General features: G+C 42.4%; 2 protein-coding genes across 6 annotated transcripts; one reads left to right on the top strand and one right to left on the bottom strand.

Moving 5' to 3' along the window:
* The first annotated feature begins 1,056 nt into the window (after window positions 1–1,056).
* zgc:112980 (uncharacterized protein LOC503706 homolog) lies at window positions 1,057–11,980 on the top strand. 5 transcript variants are annotated; one of them, XM_027015768.2, is made up of 21 exons: window positions 1,057–1,196; window positions 1,552–2,205; window positions 2,494–2,608; window positions 2,699–2,792; window positions 3,048–3,204; window positions 3,330–3,534; window positions 3,911–4,033; window positions 4,182–4,235; window positions 5,004–5,126; window positions 6,760–6,918; window positions 7,069–7,122; window positions 7,216–7,258; window positions 7,410–7,614; window positions 8,458–8,537; window positions 8,727–8,834; window positions 9,010–9,090; window positions 9,404–9,508; window positions 9,616–9,737; window positions 9,835–9,957; window positions 10,432–10,480; window positions 11,160–11,980. In XM_027015768.2, the coding sequence occupies exons 2-21, from the start codon at window positions 2,097–2,099 to the stop codon at window positions 11,223–11,225; spliced, it is 2,175 nt and encodes a 724-aa protein (XP_026871569.2). In that variant the 5' UTR covers window positions 1,057–1,196; window positions 1,552–2,096; the 3' UTR covers window positions 11,226–11,980. The 5 variants fall into 5 exon arrangements, 4 of the variants coding, with proteins under 4 accessions (XP_026871569.2, XP_035390581.1, XP_035390580.1 ...); XM_035534687.1 differs by lacking the exon at window positions 1,057–1,196 and having other exon boundaries at window positions 1,453–2,205; XR_004776990.1 differs by lacking the exons at window positions 1,057–1,196; window positions 11,160–11,980 and having other exon boundaries at window positions 1,444–2,205; window positions 9,842–9,957.
* Window positions 11,324–17,092, bottom strand: smcr8b (Smith-Magenis syndrome chromosome region, candidate 8b). Its single transcript, XM_027015743.2, has 2 exons — window positions 13,352–17,092; window positions 11,324–13,188 (listed from the first exon to the last, which is right to left on the bottom strand). Exons 1-2 carry the CDS (start codon window positions 15,943–15,945, stop codon window positions 12,777–12,779), a joined length of 3,006 nt encoding a protein of 1,001 aa, XP_026871544.2. The 5' UTR covers window positions 15,946–17,092; the 3' UTR covers window positions 11,324–12,776.
* Between the last annotated feature and the right edge of the window lie 80 nt (window positions 17,093–17,172).

Raw genomic sequence — 17,172 nt, 5'->3', positions numbered from 1 at the left:
GGTGTCTGCTGGGGCAACTTGTAGTTTTTGGTCATATCGGAGGGACATGCAAGTCATGGCACCGAGCGGGAGCCCTCTAATGCTCCCTGGTGGACATAAACTGCTATAGCTAAAAGAACACACCATTTCACTTACATTCATGCAGCACCATAACATTCAAACCTGAGGCAACAGGCAAACCATTTTAAAAGAAAGAAAACTGCTCAACTTTGTAGGATCTCACAGGAATCTTATATTTTTTGTGTAGCAATGTGGTTACTCTCAAAACCGATAGTCACTGTAACTGGTTTAACGTAATCTATAGAATGGATCATAGGCAATCCTAATCTGTCAGGCTTTAAAATTATAAATTCAAACAGAACATAAAGATGCAGACTCAAGACGTAGTTGAAGAGAACAGCTGGTCCCGTCCCTTATTGTATGTTCAAGATAACAAGCAAATGTAAGAGAGTTTTTCTGTACTATCCCGTACCTGGTGGAGAGATGATGTCTTACACAGAGGTCTGCAGAGACCACTGCTCAGTGCACATTTTTATAAGGATACACAATCATTTTATAAGCATTCACAATCTCTCTAGTCCTTTATGTTTTAGGTTATCAGTATTTCTAATTCAATGTTTAAACCTTTTTTCCTGCAAACACTTAATTACTCCAAAGCATAAAGTTTAAGCACCCCACCAGAAATGTGACCATATGCTATTAATTTGTCTTGTTGAAACCACACGTGTAACAAATGTAAACCTATTTTTTCTTTTTAATTGATGCCAAAATATAAAAAATATATAGATTGTTCAACTTTGAAAGCTGTAAGGCGCACACTTTCTAAACTCCGTGAGTAGCTATTTGCTAAGCCTCTCAAATGGGTGGTGACAAACATACCCGAGTTTCCAGAAATGTAAACGCCCCTAAAACTACTCATTTCAGCAAAACACTAAGAGCAGACGAACGAACTGTGCTCTATGTGCTTTGAAGGTGTGTGTAATCTTTCATTTCTATCAGTTAAACCACATCCCCCCCACCCGGACATTGCAGACATTACATGGAGGTCAACATCTCTCCTCTCAGACGTTACACTGAGGTCAACGTCTCTCTTCTCAGACATTACACAGAGATCAACATCTCTCTTCTCACACATTACACAGGTCAACATTTCTCAGACATTACAGAGGTCAACAACTCTCAGACATTACATGGAGGTCAACATCTCTCAGACATTACATGGAGGTCAACATCTCTCAGACATTACATGGAGGTCAACATCTCTCAGACATTACATGGAGGTCAACATCTGTACTCTCAGACATTGCAGAGGTCAACATCTCTCCTCTCAGACATTACGGAGGTCAACGTCGCTCCTCTCAGACAGTATGGAGGTCATGGTCTGTACTCTCAGACATTGTGGAGGTCAGTATCTCTCCTCTGACATTACAGAGGTCAATGTCTCTCCTCTCAGACATTACACTGAGGTCAACATCTCTCTTCTCACACATTACACAGGTCAACATTTCTCAGACATTACAGAGGTCAACAACTCTCAGACATTACATGGAGGTCAACATCTGTACTCTCAGACATTGCGGAGGTCAACATCTCTCCTCTCAGACATTATGGAGATCATCGTCTCTCCTCTCAGACATTACGGAGATCAACATTGCTCCTCTCCGGCTGTACGCATGTTACACCGTTTCCGCATTCATCCGGAATTCACTTTCCGTTTGGGAAGCGCCAAGTTTGAACGCGTGGTAGGGGCGTTAGACCACATTGTTGCTTAATTTGTCGAGTCTAAATAACTAATTTAAGCCACAACGGGCTTGAAATGATAGTTAGCTACACTTTATCAGTAGCGGCAAAACAAGCCACGTTGTTAACTACCAGCTAGCTAGCTAGCTATCATACAACACTAGCCGGCTAACTTTGTAGCATGCTGACGAAGTTTCCCGACACAAGACTTAGACCTGGCTAGCTAGTCTAGTTCGTCTGATTTTTCGATAGATTTGTGCGGTGTGGTAACTATATCCGACTTGAGCACACCCAACAAAGTCTTGGTCGGTACTGGCGGAAATCAAAGTGGGTGGCTGGAGGTTAACTCGCTAACGATGGATCAAAACACAACAGTTATTGTCCTGAGCGACGACGAGGACGAAGGCGAGTCCACAATTTACGAGTCTTCGGTCTTAATTGTCGAGGAAAACGAAGGGAGCAGAGGTATGAAAGCCAGGATTTCGACTGTCCAAATAACGTGTCTCAATTTTTGCGTGAATTTCACGTTGTCTTGCTTCAGGGTCAGTCTAAAGCTACCGGGTGTAATCGCAAACTTAAAAACATGGTGGAAAAGACAAAAAAGAGGGTTAGGTAGCTAACTACTGTTCTAGTTAATATCGTTACCAGTTTGGAGTAATACAGTATCAACTGGATAATAAATGGTTAACTAATTTGAATGAACGCCTGGAGTTGTTGCATTAACGTTTCCATGCTTTCACTTATGAAATTCAGAAGTAGCGGATGCCCCTAAAACTAGCGAAGTCCTGGATGAGGACGTGACCATAACCTTTTCGCGAAAAGCGCACGTTTTGCCTCACGCCAGATATGACTGCACCATCCCGTTCTGGTAAGACCTACAGGCTTTGTCATTAACACCTCTGACCAAAAAGCTGCTCATTTACACCTGCATGAATTGTGTGCGTTTGGTGGGTTTCAGCTTCACGGAGGGGGATGTCACAGGGCCAGAGGACAGTAACGCTGCGTACTGTGAGCAGTGCTTCTGCTATGTCTGTGACAAACTGGCCTCCACGGTGAGTTGGGCAATGACTGGCTAGATTCAGCTTTCAGATCTAAAGCATACCTACTCAGGAGCAGGAGTAGAGTAGGAGTAGTCTTTGACTCTGATGAAGGAAAGGCAGCAGCTGTGGGTTGATTGCAGTCTTTTGAAACATGGGGTTGGCTTTGGTATTGTTTGTGGGATGTCCTTGACACACATTCCCGAAGCAGACGTTTTGTAATACTGGAAAACCACAAAGTTCCCATTTGCACTGCATGTCTTTCTACAGTGTCAATTCTGGGTTATTCCTGGCTTCTGCCACTGTAACGCACACAAACGCAGTTTTTACTGGAAATCTCTCAGAGACAAGCGCATCATGGGATATCTGCACGAGCTCAACTTCACATTTGACCCTATGGACATGGATGCAGACCTCCGACGTGCTGGTATGCGCTTTTTGCAATTGAGCGCACGTGTGTCTCGGTTAAGCTCTTCGTGCATGCGAGTCAGTCTTTGAAGCGTGGAAAGTTCTGTGTCTGCTGATTTGCATCTGCATGTCTGCTTGAGACAGAGGCTTCCCTGCAGCAGTTTGCTTGCAGCCTGGCCCTGAAGTTTGCAGCTTTCTTGGTGGGAGTGGAGAAACCAAAGCAGCCCATTTGCTGCTACTGCCAGTGTCACTCGACCAATAGTAGAACAACAGAAAGTCACTCAGCCAGTGGCAGCGAAGTGGGATGTAAGAGCTGCCGTAGTCGACACGTGTATTTTCCAGAGTATGAGTAAGTTTGAAATTTTCTTTGTTGCTGTTATTGTTGACCTCTTAAACTTCAATTATTCATTTATTTGTGTTAAGGTTGTATTCAGTATCTACTGTTTATTTAGCAGCTGATATTGCAGGAAGCTGTGATGTGGAGAAGGTCTCTTAACACCTCAAGCCCTTGTATGGTGTGAGCATCCTCAAAAGTTTCAAGTGTTGATGCAACTGTTAAAACTTTTTTTACACTTTGTTTTATGGTTTATCTTTGTTTGAACTAATATGAAAGGTATACACTGTAAGACTGGAGCTGCCCATGCCATGAGTTCAAGGTTGTACCGTAGTACATAATGTGCTTGTGCCAACGTATTTGTGCTGAGATTTTTGTTCCGGATTTGCAGCTACTCAGGGGTGCAGGAGCGAGTGTGTATGTTTCTGGATGATGCGAAGCAGGAGAACCCAAAATCCTCCATCGTCATGCTGCTTGGTGCCATGAAGCTCATTATCTCGCACTCTGCACCTGGGTAAAAACACACGTGCACGCGCACTTTGCACCTGGGTAAAAACGTGCGCGCGCACACACTCTTTCACCGATGCAAGCGTTTTAATCACCTACGTTTTAATGCGTGAGGTTCATCCTAGGTAGGTCCTTTTCTTCTCTCCTTATTTTAGGAACACGCACTCGATCAAGGAAGTGTCGAGAGCTGTTGACATGCTGCTTTACAGGTATGTTAACCCTGTCACACCAGTATTTTGTTCAAGCGCACATTGTTGATCACAGGGCCTTGCCAAGCTGTGATCATGGGTAGATGTTTTTGGCGCCAAATTCAAGATCGTGCTATAAAATGTTATGTAATATGATACCGCTTGAATTCAGTATGCGAGCCTGCAGACATCCCCCTGCCCGTGACCCTTGACCCTTCGTGTCTAGTATCAGCAGTAGTCCAAGAATCGAGACTCTCTCTGTTGTTAAACAGATGATCCTGAGCAGAAATCCTCTTTTCACTGGGTCACCCAGTGTGTGTATACATCACGTGAATTCTGTACGCACAGGCAGTATCTTTCAGCTCTCTTTTTTTTTTTCCCCCTCTATAATGAACAGGGGGCACAAAAAAGTTTGTTTTTTCAAACCTTTGGCTAGCTTGGTGTTCAACCCTCAGTTTCTTCGTAATGTTCCAAATATATTGCTTCAGTATGTGCAGCTTCTGTCATCACACGGTGTCAGCTTAGCACATGTTCTATAATTACTAGAGCGTCTGCATCTTACTTGAACTGCAAGGCTATATAAAGTAGTAACATATTTTGCTTCTGACAAAGGCGGAAAGATTGTTGCCTTAGTGGCAAACCTGGCTAGAAACTGAGCTGTCATTATAACCAGTAACCTTTGAGTGAAGACCCAAGTTGCATTCCCAGCAGAAGGCAAAACTTGGTATGCAATTTTCTGGGGTTTTTGTTTTGTTGTTGTTGTCTGATCATGAAGGTTTTGCGTTGCAGAGCAAAATCGATGGTGCAGACTTTGTTGGTTGATACTGTCTTCCCTGCCTCCTTCACCAAGCAATTGCAGCAGTTCTTCCATGGCCTTCCTTTTCCTCCTAGCTGCATGTCACTCAAGAACAGGTAAGAGCAGGCACACTGCAAAGGTAGCTAACCGATGGGCATGTAAACTAATCTTACTTTTTTGACTCGTTTGAGTTGCAACGGACATTTGTTTCAGTATTTGCTCTTTAGACCTGTATTGGTATTTAATGAAAAAGTAATTATAATCCATTAATATTTGTAAAACTATTGCTAACTGAAGGGTTGGAGGATAGGATTTATATTTAGTGAAATGCATGCATCTGTAGTAAGTGGTCACAGTATCCTCTGACAGGCTTCCGCAGGGCATACCTGTGCTAGTGCTTCCACAGGGCATAACTGCAAGTTCTTGTCTTGTCTTAAATGTACCTGATAGACTGTTAAGGAGAGTAACATGGTGATTTATGAGAATGCAAAAGGCTGCAGTATGGGGTCCAGCAAGGTCCTGGTGTAAGGCCCTTCATATGCATCTCTTTCTACATGTAATTTGCATACATCTATTTTGGCATACATTTTGGGCTGCTGCAATAGATTATTTTAGTAATCAAGTGTTCTACCGATTGCCCCATCGATTAATGGAATAATCAGATAAGAAATACTTTTGCTTTATAAAGAGCAATAGTAAATATACAAAATATAAGACATTAATTAAAACGAACAACTAATTTCTTTTTTAGAAAAATCAACATGTTTATTGCTTAAATTGCATAGTGTCTGTCAAAAGTAATCCTAATTTAGTGCATTTAATTGACATATTACATTCTGTCATATGTCACTTATTTACATTAAAACATTTTCTGAAATGCAAAAACAAATAAGTAAATAAAGAATTAATTTCAAATTCCCAAAAAAAGATAGATATCCAAAATCTTTCTCACCTTTTTATTACAAGCATGGACTGTTTTGAAGTAATGCCGCTATCTCTCTCATACACTGTATATACAATGGATGGTATGCCACTGTTGACTCCCATTGTGAATTTTTGAAGTCACCAAGATGCCCAATATGGGAGCTGCCATTTTGGGTGCAATTGCGCAGTAGATGAAAACAGGAGCCAGAGCAGGCACAGGAGAGCATGTAGGCAGAACGGCATCTCCACCCAAACTCCAGCTACATTTGCTAGTTCACGCCCCCTCGCTCTTAATTCCAGAAGAATTAACGTCCTTGCACGTTAGCTACTTATCCATCATCCAGTAATCCTGTGCCTTCATTTCCATCAACCACATTCTAGAATGAAATGCTTATTTTTGTGATTAAAATAAAAACAAAACAACTTTAACATTAGTTTCCATATTCAGTCCTTCAAGATGATATTTAATAATTGCGTATTATATTTATCGGAGCTAATTTCAGCATATCGTTCACATTATTTAATTTAATGACGATGATGATTGGTGGTGGTAGTATGAGGATGGGCCCCCTCTTTGAGTCTTGGTTCCTCTTAAGGTTTCTTCCTCTTGTTCTAGGGAGTTTTTCTTTGCCACTGTCACCCTTGTCTTGCTCACCGGGGACTTGGACTCAGACATGTGTAAAGCTGCATTTGTGACAACAGCTGCTGTAAAAAGCGCTATATAAATAAATGTAACTTTGACTTGGTGGTGGTGGTAGTGGTAGTAGTATTAAGTACCCTACAGCCAGTGACGATGGCTAAGATATGTGCTCTGTTTGGTTTCAGCCTAAACGTGCTTCCATGGAACGATCCTTTACTCTCAGCCGTGCTGAAGGGTCAGAATGTCAGCGGAGAGAGGCGTGTCAAAGGCCGACGGGCAGAGGTCCTTTTGGAACCCATCGTGGTGATTAGAGCAAGAGTCCAAAAACTCCAGCAACAAAAAAAGTACCTGCATTCTATATATATATATATATATATATATATATATATAAAATATCCCAAGAAAACATCTGTTTTTTTTTTTTTTTACAAACCTTCATAAGTTTTAAATTGTGTATGCATTTGAAATTCATATATTTGTGTCACACTGTCCAGGTACCGTGAGCTGGCTCGCTATCTCAAAGTTGTCAAAAGTTGCAGCGTTCAAGAGTGAGTCCCTTTTTGCTGCTTTCAAATGTGCACTTTCCTAAATGGTTCTCATTCATGTACGCTGTCCCCATTCGACCTTCCTCCCTGATTAAGGCTGCAGGACCTGAGCGACTGGGCTCCCTTCTACCTGTGCAAGGTGGGACTTCATACTGCCTAATGCACCACTGTTACTAATAATCTCATCAGGACTTATTAGGTAGCCCTTACACAGCCGGTGTGAGTTGAGGGGGTGTGTTTTGTCACTTGTATCTATTTAATCTTCTCCATCTATCCATCCATCTATCTAGGTTGGGGATTATGCAGGTGCCGTCAATGCCATGTTTAGCTCCATGAGTGGCTCTTTGTGCCCTGCCTCTCGGCTCAGCCCCGCTCAGTTTTGTGCTTACCTCAGAATCTTCGTATCAGGCCATGCCCCTTCAGACATGCCCAACCCGCTCTTCCTCAATATCCAGCCAGACCCCTTCCTAAGCTCCACATGGACACCCGTTCAAGGTGATGACACTTTTATAACCAGCACACATGCCGCACAATGACTGTTCATTTGAAATAAAGTAACATATTTATGCTGGTTATGGCATAAATCTTTATATTTCCTCTTAGGGATTTAGAGGGGAGCAGAGTAATTTTGAAATGAACTATAAATGTTTCATTTACAAAAGTCGGAAACTTCTTTTACTCCTTAAAAGTGGGCTAAATGTAAACTTAAAGATAAACTTCACATATGTAACGGGTGCGAACAGACCACACCGACCGTCTGTGGCCTTTTTGCCGTCTTGCCCAAAACTAGCCCCCTTCTAAACAACCTTTTTATGACCTTATTTGTAAGACCTATGGCTATAATATTACGCCTTCTCCGAAAGTTGCAGTTTTGGGTATATTTTCAGTTCTAGGTGATTTCAGTCTCTCTGCCCGCTTACGGTCATTTTCTTCTCTATTAACTAGACTCTCAGTTTTATTTAAATTGAAGGCTGTAATTGCACATTCTCCCAACCAGCAGATCAAAGGTGTGATGCAAAGCATCAAGCTGGAGAAATTTAGATTCCTCCTCTACGGCTACAATAAGATTTTACAAAATCTGGGGCCAAGATAATGCATGTTACTGTCCTGTCAGATAAATGGAAAAATCTCTTTAAATAAGGTGCTTACAGAGGTTGGCAGTAGCCAACATCAGTGCTGGATCCAAAAAGCTTCACTGTTGATCAAAAGCATGGGAAATGTTTTTCTGTCCAGATCCTCTGAGCAGTGTGTGTGTGTGTGTGTGTGTGTGTGTGTGTGTGTGTGTGTGTGTGTGTGTGTGTGTGTGTGTGTGTGTGTACATATGTATATGTGCTTTAGGAGGGTCCTTGCTGAAGAGATTGGCGGTAGTAAAGTTTGCCTTAAGGGTTCTGAACTGTAATGATGCAGTATTTGCACAGGTGAGTAATAATATAAACTTTGAATTAAAGTTTTAAAAAGTTATCACAATTCGGCAGTATTGTTGTATGATGTGATGTGATTTTACAACAACCCCATTGCTAAAATGAAAAGGTATTTTAATGCTATTATTTACATTATAAGAAACATGCACATCTGCATCTCTATTGGTGTCTGTGTGTATCCTGCAGTCCATAAGCTGGGTGGCTTTCTTGAATATAGCCAGCAAAGCATCCATTGGCCCAGACGGTGCTGTGAACTGCACATCTCTGCGAGAACCTGACAGCAACTTTCTCATGGTAACCACCGTTACCAGCATGGTACTACATTGTCTTCTGAGGCCAGGATCTTGATATTGACTGACTGTGTGTGTGTGTGTGTGTGTGTGTGTGTGTGTGTGTGTGTGTGTGTGTGTGTGTGTGTGTGTGTGTGTGTGTGTGTGTGTGTGTGCGCGCGCGCACGCATGCCTTTCAGAGGACAAGGGACATTGCTCAAGGAATCCTCAATGAGCTAAGTAAAGAGTCCCGCATCCAGATCCCCAGAACCTTTCAAAATGTGAGTGCTCACATATTTCTAAGAACCATTGTGGAAGCACACCTTGTTTGTTTATTGTTTTCCCCGCTGCTTGTTACCATTCTTGGGGTGGCTCCGCCTTGAGTCATTAAATGTCAAATTGTCATATCAAATTGATTTACATAGCGCATTTTACAACAGATGTTGTTGTCACAAAGCAGCTTTACAAATGTCCACATCCAAGCCCCCAATGAGCCAAGGGCGACGTGCACCTGGACATTTGCTTTCAGTGCTTGGGGTTAATGTATGCTTCTAGCATCTAGTGTGTAAATGAAGCATGTTCGTTGTTGTTTAGGGCTATCCAGACCAGGCCCTGCTGCTCCTAGCCACGCAGGCACTGGCCCTGCGCATCTGCCACTCACGCCTTTGCCCCGCCCTCCACATCGTCATGGCTTTCAGTGTAACACCCCCCTCTACTATCCTGACTGTGTAGCTTACCTGTTATTTTTAGGCTTTGGTTCGTAATTGTGTCCGCGTGTGTGTGCGTGTGCGTGCGTGCGCGAGCAGTTAAACCCCTGGGCACTATACTGGCTCTTCTACAGCCTGGTGGGACAGCCAAATGTTGTGCTGGATTTTCTATGTGTGGTTCTGGAGGAACTGCTGGAGAATCCGCATCACAGCATATTAAGGTACACACACACACACACACACTTTCCAAAGGCATTTGCTGTGTTTTCTAATGATTTACAGTATTTAAATAATCCGTTTAATAATGGTGTATCTTAGAAAACAGGACACAGCTGGACATTGCTTTGTTGCGAACTTCCTGCATTTGTTCTTCCTGGAACACACTGTAGTTTTCGATCCCAGCACCTATCCTACCAATGAACTGGTTGCAAGATGGAATGAGTAAGAGTCGATTTGTTTGTTTGCTTTGTTTTTGTCTGCTACAAGAGTTTAGTTTCCATTTTTACTTCCATCATCATTCATATGGACATGTGTTTAGATTTATGTTCCAGATTAGTGTGACAAACATTATAAACTAAAATAACAAAAACATTAACTTGGGCATAAAGATTCATTGCACTTTTGTTCCGTAATTATATTTTCAGTTGTTTCTAATGCGTACCCAGGAGTTTGTAATTTGACAGAAATCATATCTAGTATTTAGATCTGCAACAGTTGGTTGCACATAAGCTTGAAAGTCTGGTCTACTTTTGTAATATAACCCCCTGGTTCCTACAGTGGTGTTACAGCCTGTACTGAAATCATATACAAGTTGTTTCCTTAAAGACTTGTTTTCATTGTCCAGTGTTGTACTGAACATTTAATGTACTCTAAACACTTGTAATTTGATTGGATGCAAATTTCTGTTTAATGCAGAGCTCAACACCCCTGGCAGTACCATTTGAGACAAATGCTTGAAATCAAGGTGATCCTTTTAATATCCTTACATTACCATACATGTAATGTATTGCACTATTTTGTATTATAATGCATAATATTATATTACATTACCATACCTGTTAATCACATTGTCAAAAATGTACCAATGTTCTTATGAGTGCTTAAACAGGGTCTCTTGACCTGGGGCTTAAAGGAGGTATCTGTTTAGACACTTTTGAGATAGTTAAATACTGATCAGCACTTTGAAAAAAATCTGCTTTGGAGCCCCATATCCAGAAAGATACACAACATATAACTCTTCTTTTTGCACACCAGGAGCCAAATTTAGCTTTTTTTTGCCAAGCACGGCTTCTCTCACCAATTCTAAAAGATACAGTGGACAGTTAGAGTAGCTTGGACAACAGGCCCTCCTTGAATTGGGCTGTACAGGAGTATTACATCCAGTGCCTTTTTAAAATTGTGGTTGCATTGTAGTGACATAAAAGTGTTATATAAGTGTGTTACAACATTCCATTTGACAAAATTGTGTGTTGAGCTGGATGGACTGAAGCTGGTTTTAAAATAGGTAAGCTAGAAACATCCTCACCTTTTATATGTAGGATATGAAATATTAGAATAATGGTAAATCCAGGATCTAAAAGCACTCCTTTTTCAAACAAACAAAAAAAACAGGATTTAATGGTTTGTCTGCTTTTTTTCTGTAGGAACAACTTCTGACTTCAGACAAACACAGGGTCCTGGAGATGATTCGCTGGCATTTATACAAGTAATTGTAGTGAAGACTGAGAGAGATGGGACTGGCAGACTGTGGGAGGGAACGGTGTAAGGATGTTTGGTAGCTTTTTTTTTTTGGTGCTTGCTTGCTTGCTTTTTTTTTTTTTTTTTTTAACTGTTTATTGAGACTTTGTGTGAACATCATATAAAACCTTTTGTAACATGTCAATCAGATCGGTAATTGAGTATCCTGTTCTCATTTAAGTTCTGTTTCATTTTCACAAACCTTTGTGCTGCACTTTATGTATTTGAATATGTTCTTTGAAAGGGATTGTATTACAGGAAGCTTTGAAGGATGACAAGTTGAAAATAAACATATATTTAGGCAGTCATTAATGCTGGAGGGAGTTGCATGAGGCTTCATGAGTTTATGAATGTGTTGGCTGGAATTTAAATGTTTTTTTCCTTGAGTCAATTGAGTCTTCCCTGGGACTTGTGTTTATACAACTATAAACACAAGCTGCCCCATCCAGCTTCTGACATTTATTCCAAGGGGAAATTATATTAAAAATCTCCTAATGTGGTCATATGAGTTTTATAACATTTTATTTTTTACTAAATATCTTCATTGAACATGTATAAAATTAATTTAAATCAACAATATAATAATAAATGTCTCATGTTTACACACACACACTCAGTATCTCAGAAACTCAACACTGTTAATTTAGGGTTTTTTTCAAAGCAAACTTCAAAAATTGCCATGGTTACAAACTGCAATACTGCCCAGTGTAGCTGCCTTCTTATCTCAGTTACACAAACACCATAAATTTAATTTCTTTTCACAGTATATCCTAAAAATTGAAAAGATCCTGTAATGCTTGTATTACATATTTACATACTTTTCCCTTAACATGTAAACAAATAAAGACTAACCAAAAGCCACCAAAATTAAAGAATGCTGTGGGGAAAAGCTTTGCATGATGCAGTACTAAACACATCACTGTACTGTTCATTGGCCAATTTGCAGGGCGTGTGGGAAATCCAACAAATTCAACCAAATACATGCAGTTTTCTGACCTTATTAAGTATGCCTAGTTTAGAAGTGCACCTTTATAAATAAAAATACCCGTTTACCTCCTCAAACGTCACGATGGACCTTTCTACCATACTTGGAAAAAGATGTGCATGTTTACCAACTTATCCAAATGTTCTGCCAATGTGAGACTTTTCCCCCCAGTCCTGGGAGTGCTTCAGCCAATCCTGCTCCTGCTGTACCAGAAGCACATGTGGATCTAATCTGGCAGTAATTAATGTAAACATAAGGAAAACTGGTATTTGGGGATTGAGAATTATTCAAATTATTGCTCTGGGCTGTTTCAGAAAGTTTTGTCTTGTGTAAATGAATCCTGCTGTTGCATGCATTTAAAACGAAATAAAAATTACTGACCACTCCAATGCAAGATCAGTCCAGGACCAGGTGTGGGAAATCCTATCCTAATAGTCTTGATAAAAAAGGGGCTTAATTGAGCCCAGGAACAGACAGCACTTCACAGATGACATGACACTCCGGTTACAGCATGGTGGTGATACTATCAAATTTGGTGTCAGACTTTGAAAAGTGTGCTGGCGGTATAACTGAATTGGAGAACGGTGGGCGCAGTCTGCGTGAGGTGCAGCCTGATGAGCTCAGAGAGGAAGAGGAGGATCTTCATGTCGTTGTCGTGGAGGTCACAGCGGAAGCGCTCTGCCCTGTCACTTTCATTGCGGCTGGTGGGATGGTGGAGTCCATGTGAGAACGTAAGCAGGAAAGCCTTAGTGACCAGCCTGCTGATCACGGCCTGTGTGTGCAGGAAATATGTTTCGCCATGGATAATCTTTGACTCCACCAGCGGACAAATCAGAGAACCCCTGTAGGCAGGGCACCGCAAAGACCGCTGGTCCACATCAAGTACACTGAGGTAACGGCTATAGCGGCCTAAGCAGAGAGGTATGCTGGGTGCTGTAGGGAAAGCCATCCTAGAAAGAAAAAAAACCATACACAAGTGTTAGCTCCGAATGTGGCACGCACATGAAAACTAATGCATGGCCTGGGTTAAGTTAGGTTAGATTAGCCTGTCTCCTGTTAACTTACACAAAAAGTTGCATCTTGCGCTAACTGGTTCATCCCTCCTAAACGTACCTGTTAAACCCTACGAGTTTCCAAGTTAGCAGGTCGGCAATCTGCAGAGGTTCTGAAGTCCAGGGTTGGATGCTCTGTTTATACCCACCCAGCCGAGGGATATAGATGGCCAGTGCCCTCACCCAGCGTTTGACAGCTGCTTCCTCACTGCCCAGGACCACCAAAGTCCTGCCACTCAGCAGGCTGTACACAGCATGTAGGGCGAATGGGAAGTGGTGCAGGAAGTGCAACGCGTCTCTCCCCAGCCTGGCCCACTTTCGCAGATTCCTGCCTGAACTCCTCTCCCTGTGTGGGCCCAAAGAGACACTAGTTTCTGAGGTGGTGGAGGTGGTGCAGTCCGATAAATCATCTTGTGCAAGCTGGCAAGGTCCCTCTGGTAGAGAGCCTACCTTGTCCACAGGGAAAAGTGAGCCAGTGATAGTGCATGAGTCCATATTGACTTTAGTGAGCACAAAGTTGAGGTCAGGATCAGGTGGGTTTAAAAAGATAGTGAGGGTGCCAGGGACACTCTGGCACTTCTGTCCCTCTCCTGGGACTATGTCTTCAGTATCACACATGTGCTCCTCCACAGCTTTTTCTTGCTGGCCTGGCATCTTGTCTTGCTCCTCTCTTTCCTGCTCTGGGATTTCCTCATGGATTGCAGAAGGGCAGAAAGCCCGTAAGTCTTCCAATATGATTGAGTCTGTAGTGCTGAGCACCTCGATGCTGTCCTCGCTGTTTGTCCGACAGGCCACCACCCTCCGTCTCCAGCCTTCCAACACGGTGGCAGGGAACAAGGGAGGTCTCTGCGGGACTGCCTCCATGGTAACAGGTGGGCCCTGGGTTTTGAAGGACTTCTCAGTTCCCAACACTTCAATACTCTCCCCACTGCTTACGCTGTCTTTTCTTGGCATGGAGGCCACCTCCTCATCATCACAGTCACCTCTTACTGGCAAGTCTTGGGTCTGGGGTGGATCAACCCAGGGTGAAGCAGGAACAGAGTTTGTCTCGGTAAGAGGTTGCCCATTCCTGCTGACCTCAAGCTTGATGGGCACCATTTCCACACAGGAAGTGTAGGCATCTAGACTTATAGGTTCACTCTGCAGTTGGGAAGGATGAGGGAGTGGCAGTGACCGAACTTCAGGCTGCTGGTCAGCCTTTGTCTCCAAGTCACATGGACCTTCGAATAAAAATTTGGTAGAGCTGAGGTGCTGGAGCAAGTTTTGGGTGATCTGGTAACCAAAGAGGTAGCTGAGGTCTCCACGAAGGTTTCTCTCGATGGAGTGGAGCTGTTTTAGTGCCTGACAGAGGAAGTATTCATCACACAGCTCCTCTAGATTCTTTAGGCATTTGTCAAACCTCTGACACAAGTTCATGCTGAGGAGCTGTGGAGTGTGAGAAGATCTGGGCATGAAAATGTCATTCTCCATCCCTGGCACAGGGACCTCAGAGTGTACTATACAGTCCAAATCCAGCTCCAGGGAGAGTGGGGCATCATCTGGCTCATACGGCAAAAATTCTGGATCTTGGAGCTTCCTGGTTGGATAGGAGGTGACTTGTTTCAAAAGACTTCTGTGCTCCTGGATGGCTTTCTCTATGCTGTCCAGCTCTATATGTTTATTGGGCCACAGGACTGCGTGACATCTCGTACTTTGATTTTCCTCTATCGCCTCCAGCTGCTTAAGTCCCTCCCCACTTTCTGAACTGTCTGTTTGTCCTCCTGCTGCTCCATTGCTCTCTACATCTGAGCTACTATCTGATTCACGGTTCCCTTTATCTGGCCATGACATTCTGTTGTTTGCTTCTGCACCTTCAACCAAGCTCCCACAACTGTCTCTCTCTTTTGGTTTCTCTTCCTCTGTCATCAGCAGTAATCTACTGTTTCCTTTTTCTTCCATCTTTTCTTTTTGCCTCATAGACCCTTCATTCTTAGTCTCTAGTCCTTCATGGTTTTCTCTGCCAGATATGTTACTTCGACTATCTCTACTAATCTCTCTCAGCAATACTAATCTGGTATACTCCAAGTCTCTGAGCTTTCTGTCTAGTTCGTTTGCAAAGTTTTTCCTGTTTCCGGTCTTCAGACACTCAGAAACCTTTGAAAACTCATCAGACAGATGAGAGAAATTATGCATAATTTTATCCTCTTCTGAGGACACATAAGCGATGCAGAATGGCCGTACAAACCCACGAGCCTCCAGATCATACAGTGTTAAGTGGTGCACATAGGCAAATGCTCCTTCTCTGGAATCACCCAGAACTACCTTTGAGTCTTCTACAAAATTCAGTTTAGGGCAGCCGGAATCTCCTGCACTGCTGAATGAGGTCTGATAGTCCATTGACATAATCCTGAGAGAGAAGTCATTCAGATTGAACGAGCCACAAGCCTTGCTTTCATCAGGAATTGTGAGTACTGGCTGGGGACCAACCTGCTCTGAAAACTCTGATATAAGAATGAAATCTTTATCAAATTTTACTTTGGATATCTTAGACCAGGGCGAAGTCTCTCCTGCTTGTGGATAGAGTGGGACCGACAGTTCCTCTGGAAGTGCAAACGAGTCTGGGGGTATTTCTCTGAAATCGGTGGTAAAAGCCAGCAGGTCTGGAGAGCCGATCATGGTGTTATCGTAATTATATACATATACATATACATATACACAAAGATCTATCACCTTATGTAGGTAGGTTTACTCAAATTAACTGCTTTTCGCAGACTCGTACCTATCGCGCAAGTTCCTATTCAATCAGTCAGCGTGCAGCGTATTTTATGGTAAGATGTAAACTTAATGAAACGCACCCATGACTTGCCAAAATTAAAAGTTTACCTATTCGGAAAAGCGCTACAGTTCATTGAATGTCGCCGTTCAACGCCATTTGAAAGATGCCAGTCCGCACAGCGCAACTCCAAACACTTTCCTTCCAAAAGAAAGCTGGTGTCCTCGCTTCCAAAACATCCACAGCGGTCAAACACAGCAGCAGAAACTTCAGTCAGTTTGTAAACAGACACGAGCGGAAGTCCGACGGATCACGTGGATAACCTTTGTTCATTTTGACATTAATAAACATCACAAGGCGATTGCAAGCCGCTGACGGAGCACAGTAATCGAAGCTGCCGTTGCCATTTCCAGCCATGTGACAAGGGGGAATTCAAGTGTGCTCTCGACTGTTCAAGACTCTACAAATTGTTTCCGCTTGGGAAAACAGCTGAAGATTCCTGCAGGGTTTTTAATGCCAAGAGATGGAATTTCTATTTATGCACGTATTGATGTAAAGTCAGGCACCGGTACGCAGGATTAATAAGCACTTGAAAGAATTATATGAATGGAAAATATCAATAGCCAATCTGTTATCGAGATAGCGCAATCGCACAGTCATTAATTTGTCATTGCAGTATAGCTGTTTTAAAATGCAGCACAGTGAAATCTACGTCTGGCGAAGCACATTCATTGCACGCCTAGTGACCTGTTTTAAAACTTTTATAAGCATTTAACATCTCACCAGCATTGACATACTACTGACCGATAAAATGTCAATTTATGCGATTAGTACAGAGCTGGTTGCCTAATATGAAGCTTAGAGGTGAAAATGTGAAATTACACTACGCGATGCTCAAAACAGAAAAAAAGGTTTTAAAGTTTTAAAATAGTTTTTCAAAGGCACGGTTACTGTTTCGCTGTTAAATGTTGTGGATAGACCCTTGAAAAAAATTCAGTACATTTGTTCTTTGAACCAGGCTACATGCCAACACCCTCTACTCAAAACATATCTTTGCCTTGAGGTTTTCCATCAAGACCAAACCAGATCAGAATAGTACACAGAAAAGAAACAATTTTATATAGAAGGGG

Source organism: Electrophorus electricus, chromosome 16 (genome assembly GCF_013358815.1).
Source record: "Electrophorus electricus isolate fEleEle1 chromosome 16, fEleEle1.pri, whole genome shotgun sequence".
Lineage (NCBI taxonomy): Eukaryota > Metazoa > Chordata > Actinopteri > Gymnotiformes > Gymnotidae > Electrophorus > Electrophorus electricus.
The sequence above is the reverse complement of the archived record's forward strand: the minus strand, read 5'-3'. Positions and strand labels throughout refer to the sequence as shown.